This window comes from Dromaius novaehollandiae, chromosome 7 (assembly GCF_036370855.1).
Source record: "Dromaius novaehollandiae isolate bDroNov1 chromosome 7, bDroNov1.hap1, whole genome shotgun sequence".
Lineage (NCBI taxonomy): Eukaryota > Metazoa > Chordata > Aves > Casuariiformes > Dromaiidae > Dromaius > Dromaius novaehollandiae.
In genome coordinates this window covers 37,958,751-37,984,374 of record NC_088104.1, presented here as the reverse complement: position 1 = coordinate 37,984,374, position 25,624 = coordinate 37,958,751, and the positions used below count along the sequence as shown (strand labels likewise).

At 41.0% G+C, this 25,624-nt stretch overlaps 1 protein-coding gene across 1 annotated transcript; it reads left to right on the top strand.

The window, feature by feature from the left end:
- The first annotated feature begins 23 nt into the window (after nt 1–23).
- CPO (carboxypeptidase O) lies at nt 24–14,408 on the top strand. Its single transcript, XM_026092460.2, has 11 exons — nt 24–186; nt 3,553–3,628; nt 4,025–4,149; nt 6,628–6,742; nt 7,811–7,912; nt 8,679–8,783; nt 9,392–9,502; nt 10,536–10,626; nt 11,211–11,413; nt 12,682–12,766; nt 13,992–14,408. Exons 1-11 carry the CDS (start codon nt 107–109, stop codon nt 14,258–14,260), a joined length of 1,362 nt encoding a protein of 453 aa, XP_025948245.1. The 5' UTR covers nt 24–106; the 3' UTR covers nt 14,261–14,408.
- Nucleotides 14,409–25,624: the final 11,216 nt, after the last annotated feature.

Below are 25,624 nucleotides of genomic sequence, written 5' to 3'. Positions count from 1 at the left end.
ATTATATTTGCACAAATCAAGTGTCCAGTACAGATCTGATGGATATTTGAATCTATCCTCATCCCCTTTAGTCCTGCACTGTTGGGACTGGGTTCTTTGCACAAAGATGCAGCTTTTTCTTGGGATCATCTTTTCTCTAGGGATTCAAGTTTCTGGAATACTCAGCTTGAAATCGCAATATGACGGGTGAGTGTGAACCAGGTATTGTGAAGAACTGCGCATGCGGTGACATTCCCAGGAACTGTGTAAAAGAATAATAACAATCCTGAAATGAAAACCTAGAGAGAGTGCTACTAAGCTGTAAGCTTTATAAGATTTGGAAAGAAAACATAATGATGGGAAATGAAGAAGAGTGAATCAATACAAGCCAACAAAGATATGGGTGCAGCGGCAGGAGACACAGAATGCCCCTCAAATGCACCTCAGGGTGCTCTGCTTCCATTAGCTGAAAATCATTTAGCTTAGCCTCTTTCACAGTGAACTTTTGAAATCAGATGCTCTGGGAATAAAATGCCTTTTCTGAGTATATTGAGGGGAAAAATGATTGAACAAAGGCAGATCCATTAATAAAAGAAGTTGTGTGGAAATAAAAGTGTCAAAAGCAGTGCAAATACTGAACCTCTGTTGGAAATCTGTAACAACAACAAAAAGAGATAGAGAAGAAATATGTGCAAAAAAAACCCCAACCAAACCAAAAAAATCTTGTAATAAAAATAACTGATAAAGTCTGGGGAATAAAAACTTGGCAAAACTTAAAAATATGCTAATGAAATTGATCCAGACAATCTTCAAGCAAAGGTTTTTGGGGAATGAGATTATCATGTTTTTATTTCTGACAAGTGGTTTTGAAAAAGTATGAGTTGACTAGTTTTGCTGTATTCTTCATTCTCAGTTCTGTTTCTTAAGAAACTGAGTGTTATAAAATTGTGCTGTTTGCCTATCTGCACTATTTTGTTCCACTCACCCTAAACTTTACAAGAAATGATATGTCATTCTGTGCATTTACAGCAGCTGGGATTTGCAAGAAGGGCACAAATGTGGTGAGGAGGCTGACTGTCCACATATAACATTATAAATGCAATTTTCTAAAATAAATAGAAAAGGTAACCCAGTGCTAAATGTTTCTAGAGTAACTATATCCCATGGATATAGTTTTAAAAAGGGGAGGAAAAGGAAGCAACACTTGCTGCTATAAGTTCCTTCCTAGTCTACCTGTCCTATACCTCTCCTGGCAGAGTGTATACAGTCACCGCTTCCTCCTTTACAATATATTATTTCCCTTGGATAATATTTATATTTGTATCATGGACTCACTCAAAGCCTGTTGATTTCACTGGGCAGAATTCAATGAACCTTTAGTGATGCAACGTTCCTCTCGGGTTCTAATTGCTGTCCAGAACTGAACCTGCCACCTACATGGGATTTAAGAGCACCCTTAATCATGTGATAAGTGTGATTTTGAGCTGGCAGCACTTGCACAGAGATGAAGCAACCGGTAAAGGCCATCAGGGCAAACATTATTTTTGTAATTTGCTTTGTGCAACAACCTAATTTAAAGATCAGTGGCTATGAGCATCCGAAGAAATGCAGCTTGTGCTGAGAACAGTTCTTTAATTTGGTAAGAAAGCTTAACTGTAGTATTATAAAATTGTTGTTCTTACACGGTCACATGGGCTGACTTTGCACTTCTGCACTGAGAATCCTAGTCCATAATCATAAATGAGTGTGTGCTTTCTAATCTTAGTGTACTATTAAAAATGATCTGTCTCCACACTGGCTATTGTAAAAGGTTTATCAGTAAATAAGAGCTGGCCATCTGGCAGCAATCTGACTGTCTGGCATTTCTTTCATTTGGTGTAATTAAGACATAATGTCAATGAGGATAGAAAGATATTACAGGATATTGTTTCCCTTCCTGATAGACAAAGAGCAAAGCAAGCCCAGGCATTTAGAGAGAATAAACTCTGAACTGCAGCTGAGATGTTTATTCTCCTAGCAAAGATGTTTATCCTGCATCTACGAGGTTCTATTGCAAAGATATCATGGCTGTTGTACAAAATTGTTAGCAATGCAAATGCAATCATTTTGCCCCATAGATAAGAGTGCTATATGCTAACAGCATCTCCTGAACCAATAGTATACAGCCCATTTTAACTATTAAGTTCTATGCTGGTCTATCAGCAAAGGTGATATATTCAAGAGAGAGATGTCAAAAAAAAAAGATCCCCCTATTTTTCAGTTGATAATGTGAATGAATAGTGAATTCTATTTGCATGTATATTAAGCTGATAATTGTACATTTGTGTATGGAATCACAAATGGTTGCAGTTGCAGTTCAGAGGACGACAGCATATTATATTGATGACCATAATGATTCACCATGCAAGGTTTTTGCAATAAGAGTTTCTGTTACAGAATCTATAAATGTAAAATGTTCTCTGTTTTTGTACGTGCCCTGTAATGGTTTCAAAGCCCACTGAAGTCACTGAAGGAGACTGTGAAGCAGTGGTTATTGGTTACTAACAAATAAAAACATTTCTCAGGTTCCTCATTTCATCACATCAGTAGAGGATAACTGCCATCTCACCTTTGAGTGATGTAATGTAGTCATCAAAATCTGCTCCTTATTATCAAACTCTTTCATTAGAAATGTCACACCTTCTACCAGGCCTGGAAAGGTGATCTCAATGAGCACTGAAAAAAAAATAGAAAAAGAATTTTGAAGGTTTTTTTTTCAAAATAGAATTTACAGATTTGCTTTTTCTGCATTTCCAACTATTTTAATTTGTTCTCTGCAAACTTGCAATAGTTTTTTTCACATTAAGCCTGCAAAAAATGATAGTTTCATGGTGACTAATGAAAATAAATACTCAAACACTGAATCTACGTGTCTTTTAAAAAATATATAAAGTTATCATACACCCTGTACCAGAAATTGTTCTTTCCTGCTAAGAGAGTAAGAATATGTGATTTTGGAGACCACCCTATTCACTATTTGTTGAATAAACAAATACAAATGAGAATATTCTCATGGCAAGCAGTTTGTGAGCATCTCACTCTCTTAGCAATGTCTGTATACCATGGCTATCTAACTTTTTTGCATTCTGAAGTAGATCAGTAAAGCATGAATCCTATCTGAAATAATTCCTGAACAGAAGGAAGAAAAAAGCAATATCTGATCAAGTAAATAGTTCATTATGTATCACTACCGATCTTGTTTTGTCCCCCATCCTGCAAACACAGAAGCACATACACCAGAGCTCATGCAAGCAGTTGGATTCAGTGAAGCTGGTATGATGAATAAAGGACAGCCACTGGCAAGTAGGCAGAGCTAATCTGATGCCCTAGCAACAGAAAACTCACATCACTTAGTCCTACGTGTAGCTAAAGCAATCCAGGAATTCATCCCTCGGACATGCTTTTGTTTGAACAGCACTCAGTTACGTGCTCTTTCTTCCTTCTGCATAACAAAATATCTCCTCTTGACTTATGGAAATCATGGAGACTTTAGCAGATATTAAAACTGATCTTGTTTCTCCACTGAATTTCCAGGGATCAGGTTTTGCATATTGTGCCAAAAACACTCCAGCAAGTCCACTATCTTCAGCATCTTTGCAGCTCTTTGCTGGTAAGTAAGAATAACCATGTGTGCACAAAAGCAGAGGGGGTTCTTGGTCTGTAAGAGAGATTTGCATATAACTTTGGACAGAAACGAAGGTAAAAGCTTGAGAAAGTTTATCTATTTTTTTTCTTAATTGAATTGTCCTTTCACTAGCTGAAGGAATTTATGGGGAGAAGTTAGTTTTGTTGTGTGGCTCTGTGAAGGCCCTGCTCCCTGTCAGTGGTGTCTGAGTCAATGGAAACACCAAGCCTCTGCTGCATGCTCTATGAACAGATGGCTGGGGACTAGTTAGGGGAGAATTTGAAGAAGCGCTTCTTCCATGTAGCTACTCTATCTTAAATATATTTTTTCATTCTGAAAATAGAGCTTGATTTTTGCATTTCTTTCTTATCCTCTGCCCAGCTGGATCTGTGGAAGCCCTTGGTGCCTGAAGACATCCGGACTGGAGAAGACCTGCACATGAGGGTCCCAGCCCCTCTGGTGCAGGAGGTGAAAGACAGCTTAGATCAGCACCTGATCTCCTACGAGTATGACCTCTAATTTCCTGATAGGAAAGTCTGGCTCTAACAATCCTCCTTGCTATCACAGAAGGACTAAGCCCTTTCTAATGAACAGTCAGCAAATACCAGTGATAGGACCCAACCTTTGTTCCCAAGTGGCTCCAACTCCACTTGGCCCAGTGCACAGATTGATGTCTACCTCTGAGTTTTAAAGGCACACTCCCCTATGCCCTGTTTATTCACCTTCCAGCTAGCCTGGGCTGTGAATTTTGAGCTGAGATGCCTGATCTGCCTTTTTTCCTACAGCTGCCTCCTCAGTGGCAGAGGATGGCTCTGAGATATATGACTCAATTCCCTAGTCAAGCCAGGAAGCCAAGCTTGGTACATCTGCCACTTAAAGGAGCATACTTTGCTCTGGAAAGCATAAATACCTGGACAAAGGGTCCTCCCTATTTTGGAGAACCTGAAGGTTTGGTCAGTGTCACTGAAAACAAGCAGAGCCTCTGTTGCTCTCTACTTCCCTCCCTGTCTTTTGTTGCTCCTCTGGTTTGGAGAAGAGTCCTTTCAACGTGAATTTCCAGACAGTTTCTTCCTAACTGCAGTTTCCCTAATGTCCTCACCCCGCCCCTGTGGTCAGGCTGGTGAGAATTTCCTGCTGCCATCGAGCCAAAGAGAGACAGCCCAGTCCGAGACAGAAGTCCCCACTGAGCATGCCAGTGAGAGCCACTTGCTGCAGAAAGCTCGGCGATGCTTTAGCACGCCTATCCAGTCCACATCTTTGCCACCCACCGTGCTTCTGCTTCCAACCAGAAGATCTAATTCGCTGTGGAAGTTTCAGATACCAAGAGTGTTCATAAAGCCAAATGGGATTAAATAACTGGGCAAAGATCTGTTTCTCACAGATCAGACTCCCATGCAGAACTGACTTGTAAACAATTCCATAGTCATCCAGTGCTCATGAGAAATGGCCTATGGACATACAGTGACATTTACTAATCAAAGATAAGCTAAAGCAGGATCAGGCCACTTTGAAGCTGTTTGAAGTTGATCTTGACATCCTGCCTGACAAATTCTTTTTAGTGAGTGTGATGACCTGACAGCTAGCGATGCAGAGAGATGAGGCAGAAGCCACTACGAATGATCTAGCGTCGGGTTTAGACATTCAGGACTTAGACCACAATCCACAAGATATTTAATCTCTTATTTATAGCAAGGCTTTTCATGTTCTAATGGTTTCAATTGATTCTAGTGGAAATCTTAAGTCTAAACTGAAATTAGAAGCTTAGGTTTTTTATCTTGGATTGGTGCCAGAACTGTGTCCACATTGTGTAGGGTCCAGAAAAGAAAGGTGGCTTATTTCAAAGTGAAGCTGACATTTTGGCTTTGTATTGCAGAAGAGTGGAGAAGAGGAGGAAAGCAATGTTATAGTTAAATTTCTTATAATGTATTCAAAGCAGGAGTCACCTTTTAGAAGGTAGTTGACATGCAAGGAAGGTAATGTGACAGTTAGGTGTGTAATGATAGAGACATAAATGACAAATTATAATCAGAACATCAATATTCTGGCTGTGTCAAACTCTGCGATTTCAGTTCTCCAGAGCTCTGATAAGGCTTTTTGCATGTGTGGTTTCAGTTCATGGGAATTTGCACTGCCTAAATTTTAGTTTGAAGCTCAGATTCAAATAAATATCAAAGCTCAAAGTGAAACTCGGCTGTAACCACCCTTAAAAGTTGTATGTGCAGCTTCCAGAAATGCTGATCAGTGCTCGTGTCAGCAGAATAGCCTATTAGCACTTACGGTGTTCAAAATCAACAACGTTTAAGCTACCTCTGCAGTTGTCTTATCGCAAGTATTTACAATAAGCACAGATTTATAACAGTATTACAAGGGGCTGTTTTCAGTGAGAAAGCACAGCGCATGATCCAAAGCCCTCTGGAGCCAAGGAAAATGTTTTACTGACTCCCTTGACCATGGAATCAGGCCAATACTATGCTAGTTTCTGAGTTAATTTGTAGCTAAAAAACAAGAAGAGCTTTTTAAAGAAAAGAGCTTTTTGTTCTGATTTTTTTGCAATTTGCAATAAATACCTGCATGAAGCCTTTGCAAACTGAAAATTCCTCCATGAAATATAATGAAACACTAATCTTAAAATTTTCACTTTTCCCTCCCTTCCCCCAAAAGGTGTAATTTTAGAGTTTTGAGCAGCAGTAGGATTGGTGAAGCAGAAAAAAATCTTGAATGTTTTTGTTGAAAATTGTTACTGTTTTAAAAAAATTGCGATAAAATCATTACTTTAATTATTATTAAAACCCAATGAAAATCTCAGTAATTAGAAAGTATGTTGATGATGATGAATTTGCTGTGTCTAGTGGATGGACAAGCAAGATAGGTGAGGCAGTCCACAACAGAAGGGGCTAAAGCCTTTGCTTTATTGGTGTAAGCAGCGTATCTACCATAATAGTTGAGTGTTTTCTTTTCTATCTCCCCCTTTCCCCTCTCCTCAGAGTCCTAATACATGATGTGCAGGCGCTTGTGGATCAGAGCATGCCAAGGGTGGGGAGCAGCCACAGGCAGGTGCCAGAAGGCTACAACTACACTCAATATCATCCAATGGAAGAGGTAAAGAGGAACCCAAGTCTATTCACTTTCTTTGCTGCTGCTATTTTATAAACACCACAGGAAGCAACTCTGTCTTTGCAGAAAGCTCTAAGGAAGTCAGTGGAGCTCTTTCTGCCTTCAAGGGTGTTTTCTGAAGGATTGGTCCTTACTCTATACTAGAATCTTGGCTCAGTTGAATTGACTGTGAATTTACCATTGATTTTGATCAAACATCCATCTCCTCCCTGAGGAAAACCTAAATGTTCTGTGTGAAGCAGCTATATTATTTTGCAAGTAATATTCTGAGTTTCAATTCATCGGTTTGCTACTTTTCTACCTTACTGTGCTTTATCATTATCCTTAGTATTATTTATTCATTTAAGCCCCAGTATTTTTGATACTCAGCCGAATGTGAAGCGCAATGACCATTGCTGTCTCTGGCATCCCAGGGAGGAAGCAGAGATGAACACTGGGAGACCAGGAGGAAGGAGTGTTTTAAGGACAATTGTTGACACTTTCAAAGAGAATAACACCATAAGGGTGGGGAGTGAGGACTTTTTGGTGCTGCGTTTCACAGACCAGTGGGTAAGCCTGGGCAAAGAATCCACAGTGCTGAGCCTTTCTTCTAGCCACATGATAAAAGGGAGAGAGGAGTCAATCCTCCTATATTTTGTGTTTGAGCTACCCACTGTGTATGACTGCTGCTGAACTCCAACATGGAAAATCAGTACTGATAGGGAAGAGACTGAAATGCTGTTTTGTAAATTTCAGTGAGATCCCATGGCTGGTGAAATCAACAGAAAAATTCCCAGTGGGATGGGCACCTTGACTGAGATCCAGAATAGAGACTCAGTGCTGTGTTGCAGGGATGTTATCTTTTAGCATCCAGTGCTGTGAGGGATGATCGTTTGTTTGCTCAAAGGCAAGTGAAAGGCTTTCCATGAATGTTAAGTGATACCACAGACTGAAATATGCTTGAGAAAAACATTGCTTGTCTAAGCAACAGAAAGCACTTTAATCTGGAAATGGGAGGTGGGAAAGAGATGGAAACTGCCCCTTAGCACCAAGAATTTTCTGTGACTATTTCAGATTTATCAATGGATGACTGAAGTAGAGGAGAGCAACAGTGAGCTGGTGACTCAGCACTACCTGGGAGAGACGAGTGAGAATCAAACTATGTATTATCTGCAGGTAAGAGAGGAACTTTTTAAAAATAAATAAAGTGTGTCTTTACAAAATAGTACATGGGATAAAACAGGATTCAGATCTTTCCTAAGACAGTGCCAAGTTCATGGTCACTGAAATAACAAGAGACAGGTCTACTCCTCTACAGTGCTGTTCAGAGATTTGCCACCTTTCGCATACACTATCACCATATTCGTGCTATTGCTCTTAAATAGTGAAAACAACAAATTTGACCGAATGCAATTTCAAAATACAAATCAGGCTAAAACTAGGTTGGTGACAGCTCTGTGTGAGGATAAAGGGTTACGTTTTGTGTTGTTGTTGTTATTCTTCACAGCATACAACCTTTCTACTATGACTATTCCATTACATTTTTTATTGGAAGCCCCAGTAAAAACAATAGTCTTAATCATTAAGTTATTGTCTAATATGTTCCTATCACTGAGTAAAATTAGATTCTCTGCCTTTTGTGCTTCTCCTTCTAAAAAAAGAATCTCAAAATAAGAACAACCAGTCCTCTGAATGACTAATATAAATGAAGAAACTGTTTTATTGGCACTCTTGTTCAACAGAGACTTTAAGATTCTTGCCCTGAGATACTACAGAGACTGGGTTATTAGGAAGGAAAGCCTGTCCTAATGAAGTCTGTAATAATAATTATCTCAGATGTCTCAGCAGTATATCAAGGAACATCCTTTTCTTCCTGTAACAGGCTGAGCTATTTTATTGTAACATAACAGTTTTCCAAATCATCATTTTTGCACTCTCTCAGATCAGTCAACCATCAAACAAAAGCAAAAAGATCATTTGGATGGACTGTGGGATTCATGCCAGAGAATGGATTTCTCCGGCCTTCTGCCAGTGGTTTGTGAAAGAAGTGAGTCCTCACTTTTCCAGTTAAGTAATAAAAAAACCACAGATTACTTTCAACACTTCAAATCTCTTCTGTACCTTGGTACCAAGTATTATGCTTTTTCTGTAAAAAATGTGACTTTCAAAATTAATACATAGCACAAATACTCGTGGAGACGTAAGATCAAACCACAGTTCAAGATGAGCTATATGATGATATTTGTTAGCACGTTGTGTCCTCCATCTGAGCAGGTTCCAAAGCCACTGAATTCGATGGCAGCCTCTCCATCTGCCTCAGTGGCTTTTGGACCAGGCCTCTCCGCATCACAAAGCCACAGTTCCCCTGGGATGAAAGGACTCTAAGATACGGTATAGCAATGTTTCTGGCCTACAGTGCCTATGGTATCCATGCAGCTTTCATCCCTGCAAGACTGCAGCAATATGAAGTGCACACAACTAGATATATTGTCACCCTGTAAACAGCAAAAGGTAGATATCTCAATATACATGGGGATCAAGTAGATCTTGGATACCATGGTGAGGAGTGAGTGAACTTTGATGGCTCTAGACTGGTTCTTGCCAGTGATTACCACTAGATTCTCTGTTCAGTCCTTTGTATTTTTTTCTTTTCAGATTCTACAAAATTACAAATCTGACCCACAGATAAGCAGATTTCTTCAGAATTTGGACCTGTACATCTTGCCAGTTCTCAATGTTGATGGTTACATCTATTCCTGGGAAAAAGTAAGTAGTGAAAATCCAGACTGAAAGGTAAATGTGCACAGCATGTTTCTGTTAACTTTTGATATAGTCATAGTAATTACAGTTAAACAGAAAACAGTGGCAGAATCATCACTCACACAAATTCCCTCATGGCTGAGGGATTTTGCTTCTTCTGGTAAATCAGCAGTCACTTGAGACCACAGAGCTAAAATTCCTAGCAAATGTCATGAGCCTTAGGAAGAAATAAGGGCAAAGCCACAGGATCTGTTGCTTTTGGTACTAGATGACAAAGTTAAACACTCCTTGAGGAATCAGTTATGCTTTGCAAGAGCTCTGAGCTAGCTGATGAGACCCAGTTTTAGGAGGAGGGACAGGAGGAGAGTTGCTCAATTACTGGACTATCTGGCTTTGAAATTGTTGTGTCCTTCCAGATAATCTTCCTTTTCTGATGTGGAGAATAATGCCATTAGGTTTCTGGGCTCCTGAGCCCAGAAGAAACATCTTTCAGCGCAGAACTTTAGCAGGGCCCAACAGACCAAGCCTCCCACCACGTGGATCCCAGCTCGCTACCCAGCAGATTTGGAGTGTGCCATGCATTGCACTGGGGCGCACAGGCAATTCAGCCAAGAGGCTCGCACAGGCAATGCAGAGAGTTCTGGTATAGCAGGGAAACAAGAAACAGTGGCAAGATTAGCTGACAAAAAAGCATTCATCTTCTCAAATCTGAAATGAACATGTGCTTGACTATAGCCTCCCCTGGACACAGAGGGTATCTCTCAGTGCCAAGACTTTCTTAGGAGGGCAACACCACATGGAAACAGTTGAGTACTACGAAAATAGGATGTCTTTTCTAAAGCTCAGGAGGCTCATTTAAAGGTGTGTGCAGGCTTGTGGAAGACATCAGCCCAGCTGCAGTAGATAATGAGATGTTCTATCACTAAGCTTTATCCTCACAGCACTCTGTCCCCTACAAGGTAAGATCTACCCAGAATGCAGAGGTCCGAAATACAGGAGCCTTTACACATTGATTGTAACTGAAGTTATTTCTGTTTAGGAACGTCTGTGGAGGAAAAACCGTTCTCCATATATGAATGCCACCTGCTACGGGACAGATCTGAACCGGAACTTCAATTCCTCCTGGGGCAGTAAGTTCTGAGTACTTCAGATCTGCTACAAAAATATAAAGCAAGAATAACAACTAGTCTTTGGAATAAGATGATCTCCTTTAACACAGGAATACTCATCATTTGGTGTCATCGAGACATATGTAAAAATAAAAACCTGGTTTGTAGAAATTCTAAGTCACTGGCTTTCAGCCAGCATTTATTTTTGCAAACAAAAGGCTGCTGCTTGTATAACCATACCTCTAATTCACTGCAGAAGCAAGCATCAGCTGTAGGCAGAAACATTAAGAGTTGGTCACTTAACAGCCAGTATGAGTTTGCTGTGAATTTCAAGGAGCCTCCAGAAGTTCCCTGGCAGGTGGTGCACTGTGGTGGTGTCAGAGTGCTTTTGTTACAGCCAGCTTGCAAATCTGTTAAATATTTCAGTCTTGCAGCAAATTTTAGTTGCTACCAACAGTGAAAAGTGTTAAAGTCCCTCTGAGCTGACTAGTCTCCCTGCCCACGCACACACATACCTTAACACTCCAAAGTAAACTTCCCTGTTCCCCCTGAACTGGGGTTTATTTATTTTTCTCCTTTCATTCACTTTTTTTATTCCTCTCCAGGTATTGGTGTTTCTTATAATTGCAGCAGTGAGATCTTCTGTGGATCTGGACCAGAATCAGAGCCTGAGACAAGAGCTGTGGCTCAGTTTATCGAAAGGAAGAAGGAGGACATTTTGTGCTATTTAACAATGCACTCCTATGGACAGTACATCCTCACTCCATATGGATCCACGACCGAACCTCCAAGTAACAACGAAGAACTGGTAGGGCAAAACATTCCCCTTCCACACTGGTAGAGAACAGGCCTGCACAGCTGGCAGCCTGGGGCACAACTGCTTGTCCTGTTGCCTTTTCCTCAGAAGAGCTGGGCTTATTCAGGGTCTTGGCACCCAGGGTAACAGCCAGTCCTCATGTTGCCCTCACAGGGAGGACAGGTTATGAACTGCCATTGGCTCCTCTTCCCTCCTCAGCCAGGAAAGTTGTATCTTAAATATCTTTTCTGGGTTTACAACTCCCTCTCATGTCTATATAATAATATATCAGAGCTCTTGGCTTCTATTTAATGCTACTTTCATTTCCTTTAAATAGAATCTCTTGGGACATTGACTTAGTGTTTGTATGGAGGAAAGGTGAAGTACCAAGGAAAAGTAGTAGCAAGTAACTTTTCTTAAAGAAAGCTTCCTTTGAGGCAGGTCTCCCAAGCTTGAGCACGCTCATCTCCCTAACGTAGGGCTGTAGTCACCTCATCTTTCTTGGTTGTCTGTTTTATGTGCAGTATCTGTAAAGCCTATTTGCCTCAGAAGTTTATCCTAATCCTTCCTTCATCTTAAATTAGGAAAAAAATGGATTATTACAGATAGGATTACTGCAGTGCAAGATGAGTAGAGAAAAGCACCAAGCTGTGCTTGCAATCAATTGCTGTACGCAACAACGCGCTTGCACCTTTGGAGGCAGGTTTATTAGGCACACAGAGCTGTCACAGTCGTGTCCAGAAGGGGTATCCCAAACATGTCCACGAGGAGACTGGGAGCAAAGTAGGCACCTACTTTTTGGTTACTTGTCCCCCTCAGCTTCTGAATGTTTTAAATTGAGTTCATTAAAATGTGCATTTGTGGACCTTGCAGTGCCTGGAGCACTAGTCAAGAGCATGACAGACTTGGGTTCATACAAGACACTGGGGAAGTCATTTAATCTGTCTGTGGCTCAGTTTCTAAAGACAGTGCCACACAGAACCTACGGCAATAGAAAAAGTATAAGAGATCAATCACTCAGCTGTATTTCTCTGAACTCCCTGGAGACCAGTATGCTACAGAACATAGACCCTAATTCTCCAAAAAAAAAAAAAAAACAAGAAAAAAATGCCCAAATGTTTGTAATGGGTTTCTGTAAAGTCCTGAATTAATAATATTGAAACTTGAAGCCAATCATATGTAAACTCAAAGCTGAAAGAGATGAAAATTTTGGCCTACTCAAAATAATTGCCAAATTTACTGGTACTAATGAAAATGCTGTTCCTATTTTGAACTTGCAGATGCAAGTTGCAGAAAAAGCAGCTACTGCCCTGATGGGAAAGTATGGGACCAGTTATCAAGTAGGAGCAACCTCTTTAATTTTATGTAAGTTTATTTATTTTTCCCTTTGATTGCTGTTTTTCAAAGGAGAGAGTCATTCTTGTGTCATAGGTATCAGTAAATGCTGTTTTGCTGAGTTTCCTCTTTGAGTAATATTTAATGGGCTGGTTCAGTGCAACATCTAAGCAGCAGTCATTGGGATACAAGATAACACTGTATGTTATAAAGCTGACTGCAGGAAGGAAGGAAGCATTGATCAGAAGCCAGTTCTTACACGAATTCCTCACAGATACATCACAGGGGACAGAACGAGATTGGTGATAGATCATCCTGACCCTGCTGAAGTCAGCAGCAAAACTCCTATTTGTCTTCCCTGGAGTCAAGCAAAAATTAAAATCCCAATCAGGTCTATAGTTACTCCATCAAACATTATCACATAGCAGCCGCTTGCAGTTCTGGGTGAAATATGTTGGTTTCAGCCTCGTTCCTAGCAAACTGGATAGCTACATCAGAAAAGCACCGCCACAGCTGATATTTGTTGACAGTCTTAAGGTAGAGGACTAGAGGGCCCTAGAGACCACCTAGTAAAAACAACCTTTTCCCAAGAAGCAATAAGTCGCGCTAGTCACTCATAATACTAAGTGGTTGGTTCCAGTACCCATGTGGTTTTGCACATTCACAATGTCTGTCTGTGCCAGTCCCAGAGTCCCACAAGTCGCTGCATGAATGGCGAACACAGCGTAAGTATAAGGTAACATGTCCATGCCTATGACCTGTGTATTTTGCCAGGGTTTGCAATTACACTGAATGCGTAAGAAAAAAGATCCATGAAGCAGAAGAGCAGTGATACAGAAAGTAACCAGAATTTTTTCGGGTTTGAACAAAATTTTGTTAAAAAGCAAATACACAAAGAAATTCCAAACAGTGTCAATGTAGGAAGTGAAGTATGAAAACAAACAAATGGCCAATCCGTCTTGTATCCAACAGCAATCACAGCAAAACGCTAAAAGCACAGAATCCCTGGAACTCATCTCCTGCTATTGTACAATACCATCTTATGGAGAATCGTTTCACTTAGGAAATTCAATGGAAAACTTTTAGTATAATTAAGAACCACAGCCCCTAGAAATTCTGCTCGCTCTGACACAGTGATATATGATCGCTGCTTAATTCAGGGGTTCTGGGACAATCTTGTATTATCTATAGCAAGAAGTATTTTCAAAGAGCAATGCCTAATAAGTTTATCTCCCCTCTATTTTTAAATTTGCAGACAGTAACTCAGGCTCCTCACGGGACTGGGCTCACATGATAGGCATCCCTTTCTCCTACACATTTGAGCTGCGAGACAAGGGAACTCATGGATTCCTTCTCCCGTCAGATCAGATCGAGCCCACATGCGAAGAGACAATGTTGGCTGTGATGACTATCATAGACTATGTTGATCAGAAGTATTTCCCAAGCGGAGGTGTGATACTGACCTCAGGTAGCCTGGGCCTGAGCCTTTGCCTCAGCGTTGTATTTACGTGGACTGTTTTTTAAATGTGTCTTAGAGAACCCAGCAGGAGACTTCCATACAAGGGTCCCTTTGGAAAGACAAAATTACACTAGCAGATGAACTAAATGTCAATTATTTCAATAAAGGCTGAAAAAAAATGCAGAAAATACAAGGCATCCACTTGCATTTTTGCAAGCTGTGTTTTAGGGAAGGAGGAAAGGATGGCACATTGTGGCAGTTTCCCAAGCTTTACATGCTGGCTCTGCAAGAAGTCAGCTTGAATACGCACGTGGAGAAAGCAGTATTACTCCCTAGTTCTTCAGTATGTCTTCAGGTGCTCACCTGGGCCTATGCAACACTTCTGCCAGCAGCAGTCCTGCCCCAGCACAATTGTCCCCACTGCCTGACCACACTGACACCTGGGTCTTGCTGGCATTAGACTTAAATGTCCCCAGTTGTCACTCTAGAAAATTGGACAGCTTCCTCAATATTCATCTTCCTGCCCAAAACTGGGACATGGGGATTTACCAGAAAATACAAAGCCTCCAACTTGGTGGAAGGTAACCATCAAGAGTGGCCAGACAAGCTGAAGACCTGACGAGGAGGGGCACATGGGAACAGACAAGAGGTGTGGCCCTGTCATTTAAATGCACTCAAATAAATGAAGATAGATATTGCCCAGATGCTTCATAGATACAAGAGGGAAAGAGAAGAGGAAGATGCAGATGAAGTGCTATTTCTATCTCGCAGTGCAGACCAGAGTGATTTCTTTGCATTCTCAATCTGCAGCAGTAATTTTCCTGCAAAACTGAGCGACTGGTAGGTACAAATATTTTCCTGAAGTCTGACTCCTAAGGAATTTCATTAAAGATGGTAATTAGAGAAGGTCTATTTACAGGAGTGCCTTTCTCACAGACTACACAGTGGAGCCTCCACCTCAATGCCTTGGAGCTAAATCTGCTGAAGGCCTGGGGCCTGGTTCAGCAGCTCTCCATCACTGGGGAGGGTCTGCAGCCTGCAGCGATCTGCCCAGGATCCCATTTGAAGTTTCCAGAAAAAAAGAAAAAGATTGTGTCTACACTATGTTTTCCCTTAGCGAATTTCAGGTTTCTACTTGAAAATTGAAAGTGTTCTGGCTGGAGATTTCTAACAAAGTATTTCCAGTTTTGGGGAAGAGAATGCTTTTTTTTTCTCTCTCTCTCCCCTCCCTTTCTGACTGCTTGAAGGCTAGTGATGAACAAATGCAGATCAAAAACTTTTGTCAGAAAACACAAAGATAAAGGACATTGAGAGGACCGAAATATTATCCTTGAGTTAAGATGTAGAGAGAGACTCAGAGACTAGACTAAGATCTTAGAGAGTCTGTGGCAGAATCTGGAAAAGTTCTTTTGTTCCCTTCCGGTGCTACTGAGAGAAGGCTGCACATCATTTTACCATGACACAGTTTAAAAAAAGACAAAAACTTACAACCATTTTTCTAAAGCACATCTTACTGTCATTTTGTCTGCACTGTCAGTTGCCAAATCTTAGCTTTTTGTTTGTTGTCCACAGATTATTACCAATCGGTGCAGCTAAATCTGTCTAACTCCTGCGGGTTCCCCAGAGCATAGTCCTTCCAGACCAACCACTCATTTACAGTAAGCCCGTCTGTCGCTGGGCTCGGTAGCAGAAGGCATCACTAATTAGCACTTCTCCCCACAGGAGCATCGCTCCCCAAACTTATGTTTGGTTTAGGATGTGACTTGTAAGCCTTTAAATTTCATTTGTGTCTTTGGAAGCGTAAGAGACAGGAGAGGCCCATCTGGCCCATCGTTGTGATCTGGCTTTAAGCAAGCAGAGTCTGACCATGAGCAAGTCATAGCTTTTTGCTGGCAAGAGGCAGTGAAGGTCCCAGTGCAGCCAGGGGGGCCACCAGCAGCAGATGGCAGTGCCTGCTAAGGTGCAATGTCCACACGCTCACCTTGCTAAAGCCAACCCCGGGGACTGCCACCCAAGCACTTTCCAAAACTTGCCCTTGACTGCACCCCTACGGAAACCAGGCAAGGCCTCTTACCAGATTCGGAGATGGTGAGTAGCTTGGATGTCTAGAGCTAGGAAGAGGAGGGGAGTTTGGTTTTGCTGACCTTGGTACACTTTGATAAAATCATTTGCAGCTACAAGATGCAACGAGGTGTGTCCCAAGTTTAATTAGCAGGTTTCTGTGGACTGGCTCAGTCACTCATTATCTCCATTTGTTGTAATAACCACCAGCAGGCAGGGGATAAGGCCCCTGCGCATGGCACCTAGGCAATAGGGGGACTCCCATAAGGGGAGTTTTTGCCTCCAGCACTTCCAGCATTTAAGAATTGTAAAAGGGAAGAGGAAGGCTTTGCCAGAAAAAAAAGGAAATATTTGGCAATGATCATTATTTAAGAGAATGTCTGCTGCTGTCAGCAGTGATTGTCCTTGGGTTTCTAGCTCCTAGTATCTGTCAGCAATGACTCACCTGCTTTGCATAGTAAAGCCACAAATGAAGGTTGTGTGGAAGCAATCCCTTACCCTCCAGAACAGACTTCCTGCAATGACTGCTTACAGCCCATTTTAGGGAGTAATTGCATGAGCAAGACACACCCCCCCCTCCAAAAAGCCAAGGCTGCAGGGAATTGGTCTTCATGAATGTTGCAATATGTCTACAGTTCATGCACACACTTTTTTTTTTTTTTTTTTTTTTTTTTACACTTCTCTATCTTTTGGGCTTGTAGAACAGTGCTACATATGTCTCACAAATGACTGCATAGAGGGTCGATTTTGTCAACCACATTTTGTAGAGGAAAATTCTAAAGAAAAACACACCATGAACATCTCTACTGAAACGATTCCATTGCCTGGCTTTGTCTCGCCTGTATTCCTTTGTTGCCTTCTCTTTGACCCCTGCCAGGTCTGGCTTTACGATGAAGTAGAGAAAAAGCCATGTTCTGGCATCTTTCATGTTAATAGAAGCACAGCATTATCCTACTCAAACAACAGCATGACTTTCGATTTATTCATGGGTAAACATACCCCACTAAAAGATTTTTTTTATTCATTGATGTTTCTCCCCAGTAATTTTACCGACACACATGTCCCTGCCCTTTCTTCCTCACAGTTAAACACTCAAATCATGCTTGCTCAACTTACATAATTAGTATTGCAAAGGATTAATTACTTTTGGTCATTCAGGTTATTGAGTAAAAACAAGGGCATCCCAGTTTTGAGTAACAGTGTACTATATTATCCTTGGTAACATTTCTTCTTTAATATGGAAACAAAGACTGAAGAAAGGGCTATCAAGTGATCTCATTCCATTTTATGCAAGGAGCTCCTCTCTCCGTTAATTTCCCCTCCATGCTATGTTAATTTGAGGGAGTCCTCAGGCTCCTAACAAGTTAGCAACACTGCCCTCATTAAGGAACGTGAAGATGTCACCAGGGAACTATAGTATTAAATGAATAATACAACGTGCAGCCTCATTTCTTGGAGCATCACATGAGAGAAGATCAAAAAACTACAGTTTTGAGGGGAGTGTGGAAAACATCTCTGTCAGTTGACCTTTCTGGGAAGGCAATTGGGATGCAAGTTGCTATTTCCTGATAAATTACTTATGCTCCAAAACACCACTCAGACATTATTCCTTTGTGCAGGTTCTACTGCAAGTGAAAAACTGGGCCCAAATGAAACTCAAATTTCAACACCTTAGGCTGTGTATAGAAACTGGAACCAATCTCAGCTGGTACATACCTACACAGAAAGACAGTCCCAGTGTGTTCCAGACATTATCATAGATTGAAATATATTGATTTACAGCAGCAGAAGACACTTGTGTCTCAAATCCCTCTAGACAAAACTCCCCTTTTTCAAAGTAGCCTAGGATCTACTTCAGACAAAAATGCCAAGCTCCGAATGGAAATTAAAGCGTCCTGAGCCAATCTTGGGTTCCCTCAGCTTAGATCCTGAAGGTATTCATGGTCCTAGGAGGCTTTTGTCTCATTCCCTGGGTTTTCATTTGGCTTCATCCAGGGATAAGTTTTCTTGACTAAGATGGGGTGTCCAATTATACCGTACACAGAAAACACAACAGAGCCTATTGCTTTGACAGGACATGCTGTGCTCATGATTTCCTTCTACATAAACAGCTAGCCAAGGCTGCTTTATTTTCACTGCCATTAAGCTGAGAGGGGATCGAAGATAAAGACAAAAGAAACAGAGGATGTGATTGTGCATTAGAATTATCAAATTCAGGCACTTTTGATGAAAAACTTATCCAAGATGCATTTAACATTTCCTGTATCCTCCTTCCACAAATTTGGATGATCCTTGTTAGTATAAAATATAAAGGAATAATTTGATGACAACCTGTCATCACTTGCTTCTGTCTGCCAAATCTCACAGTGTCTGTTTATGTGCATGGTAGGCATCCATAAAACCAGCTTCTCTTCTGAAAGTTGGCAAACAGTATGATCGTGCTATTCACAAGGCAGCCACTGGCAAGCAGAAAGAGCAAATGCAGTGTCATGCTCACACCTTTTAACTCTCTCCTTGGTATATTGACCACAAGATACATCCCATCACAGCTGCCCTCTGCTGTGGGGGAGTAACTCAAATGAAGGCAATGTGATCTTGGGAGAGCTATTAGGGTTGCATAATACTGACTGTAATGGAAAAATCCCTAGATGAGGGAGAACATTTGGAAAGATGACAAAAATTTATTGGGCTGAGGAAGATGTAAATAATGCTGCCTTTACCAGTGATAAAGAGGAAACAGGTAGGTCACACATGATTCTTAAAGTCACTTTCCTAGCTTTAGTTTCTTCTGTATGAGTGTCCAAGAAAGACAGAACTTGCTTTGCAAATGCAAGCTCTTCTTGTTCTCAGACACCATACAGCTTTACCTGGGAGAGGGTTGAGGGGAAAAGGGATTAAAAATGGATGTTATTTAGCTCCAATTAGTGAGGCAAAGGAGGGAAGAAGGACTAGAACTAATGAGGGAGCTACTGAGCACAGGCATAACCAGGCAGCAAGGAACACACCTGTAGGCAGCACACTGTGATACTTATGTGTAAATGTCTATTTGCCAGAGTCACATAACAGAAGTTTCCATTCTTAGACAGCAGTACAGGCTTTTATGGTGCTTTACTACTAGTGCCAGAGTAGGTCAGTATTGGCCCAGCTGAGTGTAACAGGGACCCCCTATCCAATGCCATCCTCTCACCCCTAAAAGGTAATTCTGTATTTAATGTCTGTGTTCCTACCCGCTAAACACAAAACTGGGACATACAGATCTATGAGAAAGGCTACATAGCTTTGCTCCAAATTGTCCCTTTTTACTTCAGTCACTATTTCTGCATAGGTTTGCATTTTGCATTGTTTTTCTGCATCTATCTCAGTGAGAAACAAAAGAAAGGGGTCATTTTGTTCACTTTTGAGGGGTTTTATACTTCAGCCTCTGCTTGAAAAATCTTGCTTGAAATCATCTTGCTTGGTATAAGCAGTGTCCCTTGTGGCCAAACACATGTGATATTGGATCTGTCTCCAAATTTGCTGTTGTTTGCTTCACCAATTACCTGTGACATTGACCTGAAACAATTAGGATATGAGTTTGAACAGGCTTAAAGGGATCATTACCTAGAGGTAGAAATCTGGGAAAGCCAATTCTGTGTCAGTTCACTAGGAATGATTATAAAAGGGTCATTTTCAGAGGTACCAAACCCTCTCACACCAGAAGAATATAATTCTATGGGAAAAATGATTGCACAAGAGTGCAGCAGACAAAAATGCATTACTTGGCATTGCTTCCATCTCAGAGGCAGGTATCAAGCAACTTGTGCATGGAGAAATCTATCCAGTTGTCTTTTGCCTGCTGCTTACAGAATCCCATTAATTTGATAAACTCTTGTTAGTGCCTTAAATCCCTAAAACATTACCCAAGAATATTCTTAGCATCTGAGCAACCAGGAATCAATAATAGTCTTGGGAAGGGGCAAGAAGGGGAATAAGGGTTAATGGCAATTATTCATGGAAAGCAATCTAAACCATTTTTTAATTTAATTTGGAGTGCCAAATGTAAAGGATTCTTGAATGCTAAGGCCATTTTAATCATGCTGATCCTATGTCTTATTGAGGAGGAACAGAGTATTACTCATTTTTGTGACCCTGAGTTATCAAGGACATGCTGGGCAAACAGCCAAGATAATACAAGCTCAATAATAATAATCTATACTTAAAGTTAACATGATGGCTATTACATGATGGCTGTGCTGATTGGAGGAAGGTTAGATTCTCCAGCTCTGGTAACTGCTTGACTTAGCACTTGTTTTAGTGCATGAGAAACGTTATAAAATAAAACATATATTTTAGAAGGGGGAGAAAAGCCATGAAATACAAGCAGCAAAGAAATGGGAAGAGATGGCAGAATGATGGGGGTGCAAAAGCAGTGAATCCAAACACAGTTTGAACATGTTTAAGAAAAAAAGGCAGTAAAATTCTCCTGCCTCCATCTGCACAGAGGACTGTCATTGTGTGTGCCAGGAGAAGAGATCAAGAGATTGATAGGAACCCTGCTCTATTTAAAGGACATGGAAATGTGCAGAATCAAAGTCAGAAATGACAAAAAAGGCCAATGAAAGACTATCCATCTCCTAGGATTGCTCTCTGGGGTACGTTTCTGGGTGATTGTCTAGTTAAGCCATTAAAGTCTCGAGCTCTCCTCTTCCATGTCCCTCCTCAAACTGGAGTTGTACTTGTAGCTTCAGTTTTTATCCTTTTCCAATGTGTGTGACTCTCTGCAGCACAGGAAATATGTATATGTGTACCTAATATATATATGTGTGTGTGTATATATGTATAAATTTATAGTTTTTTGTTTAGCAAAAACATGCCTTTAGCAATAGGCTTACTTTTCTTAGTTACTTATTTGGATCCCATGGATTCTCCAGGATCCAGAGACAATGGCTGGACAGCCACTGGCTTTATCCGTTAGTTATCTGTCTTGGGCCCCTCATGCCCCAGGGACTGAAAAAGAGCAAGTTTCAGAAGCTGTCTCTTTCTTTAAACTGCATGGATAAGATAGTCCTGAAGCAATTTTCCAGCTGTAACACAAGCGTGCAATATATACTTGGTTTTGTTCAGGTCACCAGGAACCTGATGCCATATCTATTGTATGCTTCTTTATATCAGCAGAAGATTGAGCTCTTTGACTGTCTTCCAGGGAAAATTAGAAACTCCAGCTGAGTTCTGTTGCTTAAGCTAGGTGCTGAAACAAAGCTTGCTCTCACTCTGCTTCTACTCCATGCTCAGGAACACCCAGATTAGGCAGGCTGGTCAGTCCCACTGTTCCAGCTATGCTATTCTTCAGTGCCAGGTGAAGGTCCTCTCAGATGCGCTATGCTCATGCAAAAATGGCCAGATGTCTGAAAGAATAAGCCATTTACTCTCCAAATAGGCTAAAATAGCACTTTTCTAGACTGTGAACTGGGACAAGACTATTTCACCTACCTGTAAAATCAAATACAATGACATTTGCTGCAGAACTTTTCTAGAGTTTAATGTTCTTGAACAGCAAAAGTATTATCTTTTATGTACCTCAGCTGGTGCCACTTTGAGTGAAGTCAACACACAGCTATTGGAAGTCTCACTTTTAATAGCAAGAGAAACACTGAAGGGAAAGACAAACAACTTGCACGAGGGCACCTAGCAAGATGAGGAGTAGAGCATAGAACGGACCCAGATCTGTTGAGTCTGTCTGGTGACTTACTCGCTAGACTGCCATACAAACTGAGCCACAGAGCTTTACAATGAAAAACGGCTTCAAAGGAATAGAAACTGTTTCTATGCACAGGTCTGCTTTAAAAACACCAGCATTCTAGAGCTAATCAATATTTTTTGTCTATCACATTTCTCTTACATAGTATTTTTAGTAATGTAGCGTGGATTTCTCATTTTGCTATTAGAGAGAAAAACCACGACAAGCACTTGCAAGTATCTTTAACAGGCACGCTAGTGAAATACACACTGCTTAAAGGGCACTTTTTTTTGAGAGAGACCTTAGAATTCTCTACAAGGTGCAGCAGATCTTACTGAAAGGACCAAAAACAAATGTTGACACGGTGCTTTAGTGCTTCATGAAATTACTGACTCCACTTCCTCCTCAGCTTCAAGAGGGAAACTCTAGAGAAACCCACCAGGAACATTAATATGATGATGTGCCAGGAACAGACTGCAGCAAGCCGGTGAGGAGTTCTGACCTCACAGAAAGCCTGAGTGTCTCAGAGGGCTCTTCACTAAACAGCAGCATTTTCCAGACACAAGAGTGGAAACAAAAGCTGCTTAAAGGGAGACTCCTTTTTGTTGAGGAGTCTTTTTTTTTTTTTTAATGATATGGAAAGGAAGAGAATTTGCAAAATCACAATGTACCTCCAAGATGTAAAGATATATATATAAAAACATATTTTGTTCGATGTATTTTTTAGTAGAAAAGACTGTTGACTGTATTTAAAAGGCAACGTTAGACTTGCTGTATAGACCAAATTTAAGCTTGAAATTAGTCCAGCATGTCAGCAATGCCTCCGAAATTTCTAAGGTTTCTGTCACCATGGTAGCTAAGTGGCAATGGGCTTAATCCTGAACTCACTGAAGTCCACAATAAAATCTCTTTTGCCCTTAGCAATGCTGGATCTGACTTTGTGAATCCTAACATGCTTGAGACTGGACCTTGATTTCTAGAACCTTTTTACCCAGTTTCTCACAGCAACTCAGGTTGGGAATTCTGTGGAGACCATTCACTTGAAAGATGCCCGAGAGACTTCTCTCATTCAACAACAAATCCCTAGCTGCTTAGAAGAGCGACGCTGACAGCCCGACGGGAAGCCAAGCCATCTACTCCTTGGACAGCAGACACGGCTGGCAACATGAGCCATTTTAGGAGAGAGGAAACAGTGAGGGAGGGGAAGCAGGACTCAGACAGTGCCCCTGGAAGTTTGCAAGCAGTTTAAATGCAGTTCCTGGCCTTTCATAACCAACTTGACAAATAAATCATTATCCTAAAACATTTCTATTTTGTTCCACAGATGATGGTACAATGTAATGACTGGGGAATACACTATATGCTGGAGTGTATAGTTTTAGTGTAACTTCTCAACAAAAAACACCAGGTGTGGGGGATAAAGGGCCTCCAGAAAATCCAGATCCATAGACATAAACAGTCAGGCTCTAACCATTTGTATTTTTATCCTCTTTTCCTATGGAAATAAGGACTAAGAGTCTGTCTCTCAGCCTCTCCTTAATAACTCTCAAACCTACTGGCCAGTTTCAGCCAAATTGTCCATGTGAAAGAGGTCTCAGAAGTAAGAAAAAAGAAAAAAGAAAGAAAAAAAAAAAAGAGAGTGTGGCTGTGTAGAGTACCAAAGCCCCACATTATTGTCTTCAAGAGGGAAAGGGATGTGCCATGAGGTCACTAATTACATCTTTTTTGAAATGGGGCGGGGGGACTCTGTAAGAGGAGGGCAGAGGAAATTGAGGGTGTTTTGTTGGTGCGTTTATGATGAAAATTGAGGAGGAGAGGGTTTTAAACTGTGTGTGGGCAGGGACACAATTCCAAAGAAGCTAGATTTCACTAATTATGCTGCTTGGTTGTATTATTGTTGTCTGTGAAAATTATTAGAATTATTAGACATAGTTGACTCAGTTTCATTGGTAATATGGAAAGGCCTGTACCAAACCACAAGAGGATGATGAGAAAAAAGCTCAGATGCTGAGAAGCCATGTAATAGCTAGTCATCCACAATAAGAGCCAATATTAACATTTAATTTAAACAGCATGTTAATTAATAAAAATGCTGAAAGCCCTAGCAAATTGAGGAAGAAGCCGCAGGTTGGTTAGTCAGAGCAAGGACTGCATCTGCATAAATCGGTGTATATTTTTGGATGTACCTGAGCTCAGCCAAAGGTTGTTCCGAGTTCCTTGACTGATCCTTTGGTATGTTTGACAAACCTAACCACCTACTTATTTCAGTATAGCTTCCTATGGAAGTGCTAGCTCAGAATTAGTCACTGTGCTCTCTAGAAACACACTTGAACTTTTTGTTTTGTAGAAATACGCTGAAAACATCAGTACAAAGGCTTAGGCATAAAGCAAATATCAGCCCTGAAGAGCCATGTCCTTCATGTAGGAGAACAGATCTCAGGTGAGGCCTAGGAACAGAAATGAGGGACTATAAGTCAAACAGGTGCTGTCCTCATGGAAGTAACTAAAGAGTTGGATTCTGTTCTCATTTCTGTCTTGAAAAGGAGCAAGCCTGTAGAAGTGGCAGGAGTTTTTTCAACTTAAAGCCAATCTGGGAGTAAAATCTAGTTTCTATACGAATTTAGCTGCTGCTGAAGAGAGGACTGTCTCACTCTTCAATTGTTAAAATACCACTTTGTTAAAAGTAAGCAGAAGGTGAGGCAAGGAGGGAGTTTTGCTCTGCAATAAGGAAGACCTGGTAAAAACATACCTCACATCTCCAGCAGGTGACAGGATGATAATCTTGAACAAATTTTCTGTTGAGTAAGTGTCATAAGACTCAAGAGGACTGAAAATTCCCTTTCCTACAATGACTCAGGCTGGGATTTCCCCTAATTTTGTTATTAGCCTAGTTGCTATTTTTCTTCCTACATGTTTTGTTGCTTAGGAGATTGCTTGTCATAGAAAAACCCAAGGCCCGGTCCTGCCAGTGTGATGCCAAGTCACAAAACGCTGAATGCTCTTGCCTCCTGCGATCTGCCCTCGCAGAAGGAACAGGCTTTGTTAGTACAAAGAGTTGCCAGGGAAGTAATTTTCCAGGCACAGCCACTGTTTGCTCTCCAAAAGCCAGGTAGCATGGATTTATATTTTACATTTTCAGGGCAGAGATTTCTGCAGCAGAACAATGTAACTGGGCAGTGATTTATGGGACAGAGGGTTGGTTCCACGGAAGAGTCATGGCACACAGCAGCAATTTCCCCACTCCCTGTCATTTACATTAGGACTGCACACAGTCCTAGAATAATTATACTTACAACCCTGTGTAAAAATAGGAACAAATTCAGGAATTCTTTTTCCCAGGGAGGCTCTGCCAAGTGTATTTGCACGCAGTCTAGTTCAGCATTAATATGGTGCCCCAGAGTAAACCCTAGCTCTTCTGTCTCATTTTCATCAGGAGATCTCAATCTGCTTCATAAACATGGTCACCATTATTTCCTCTTTTCCCTTTACATTTTTGTCTTTACTCCCCATCCTCCATCTTACAGATAGTGAAACTAAAGCCGAGAAAACAGGGCAACAATAAGAGTTACTGAAAATTCCTGGGCCCTGGTCCGGTGCTCTAATGCATGGATACCACTCTAAGGACAAATCAGTGTAAAACCCTGAGATTACT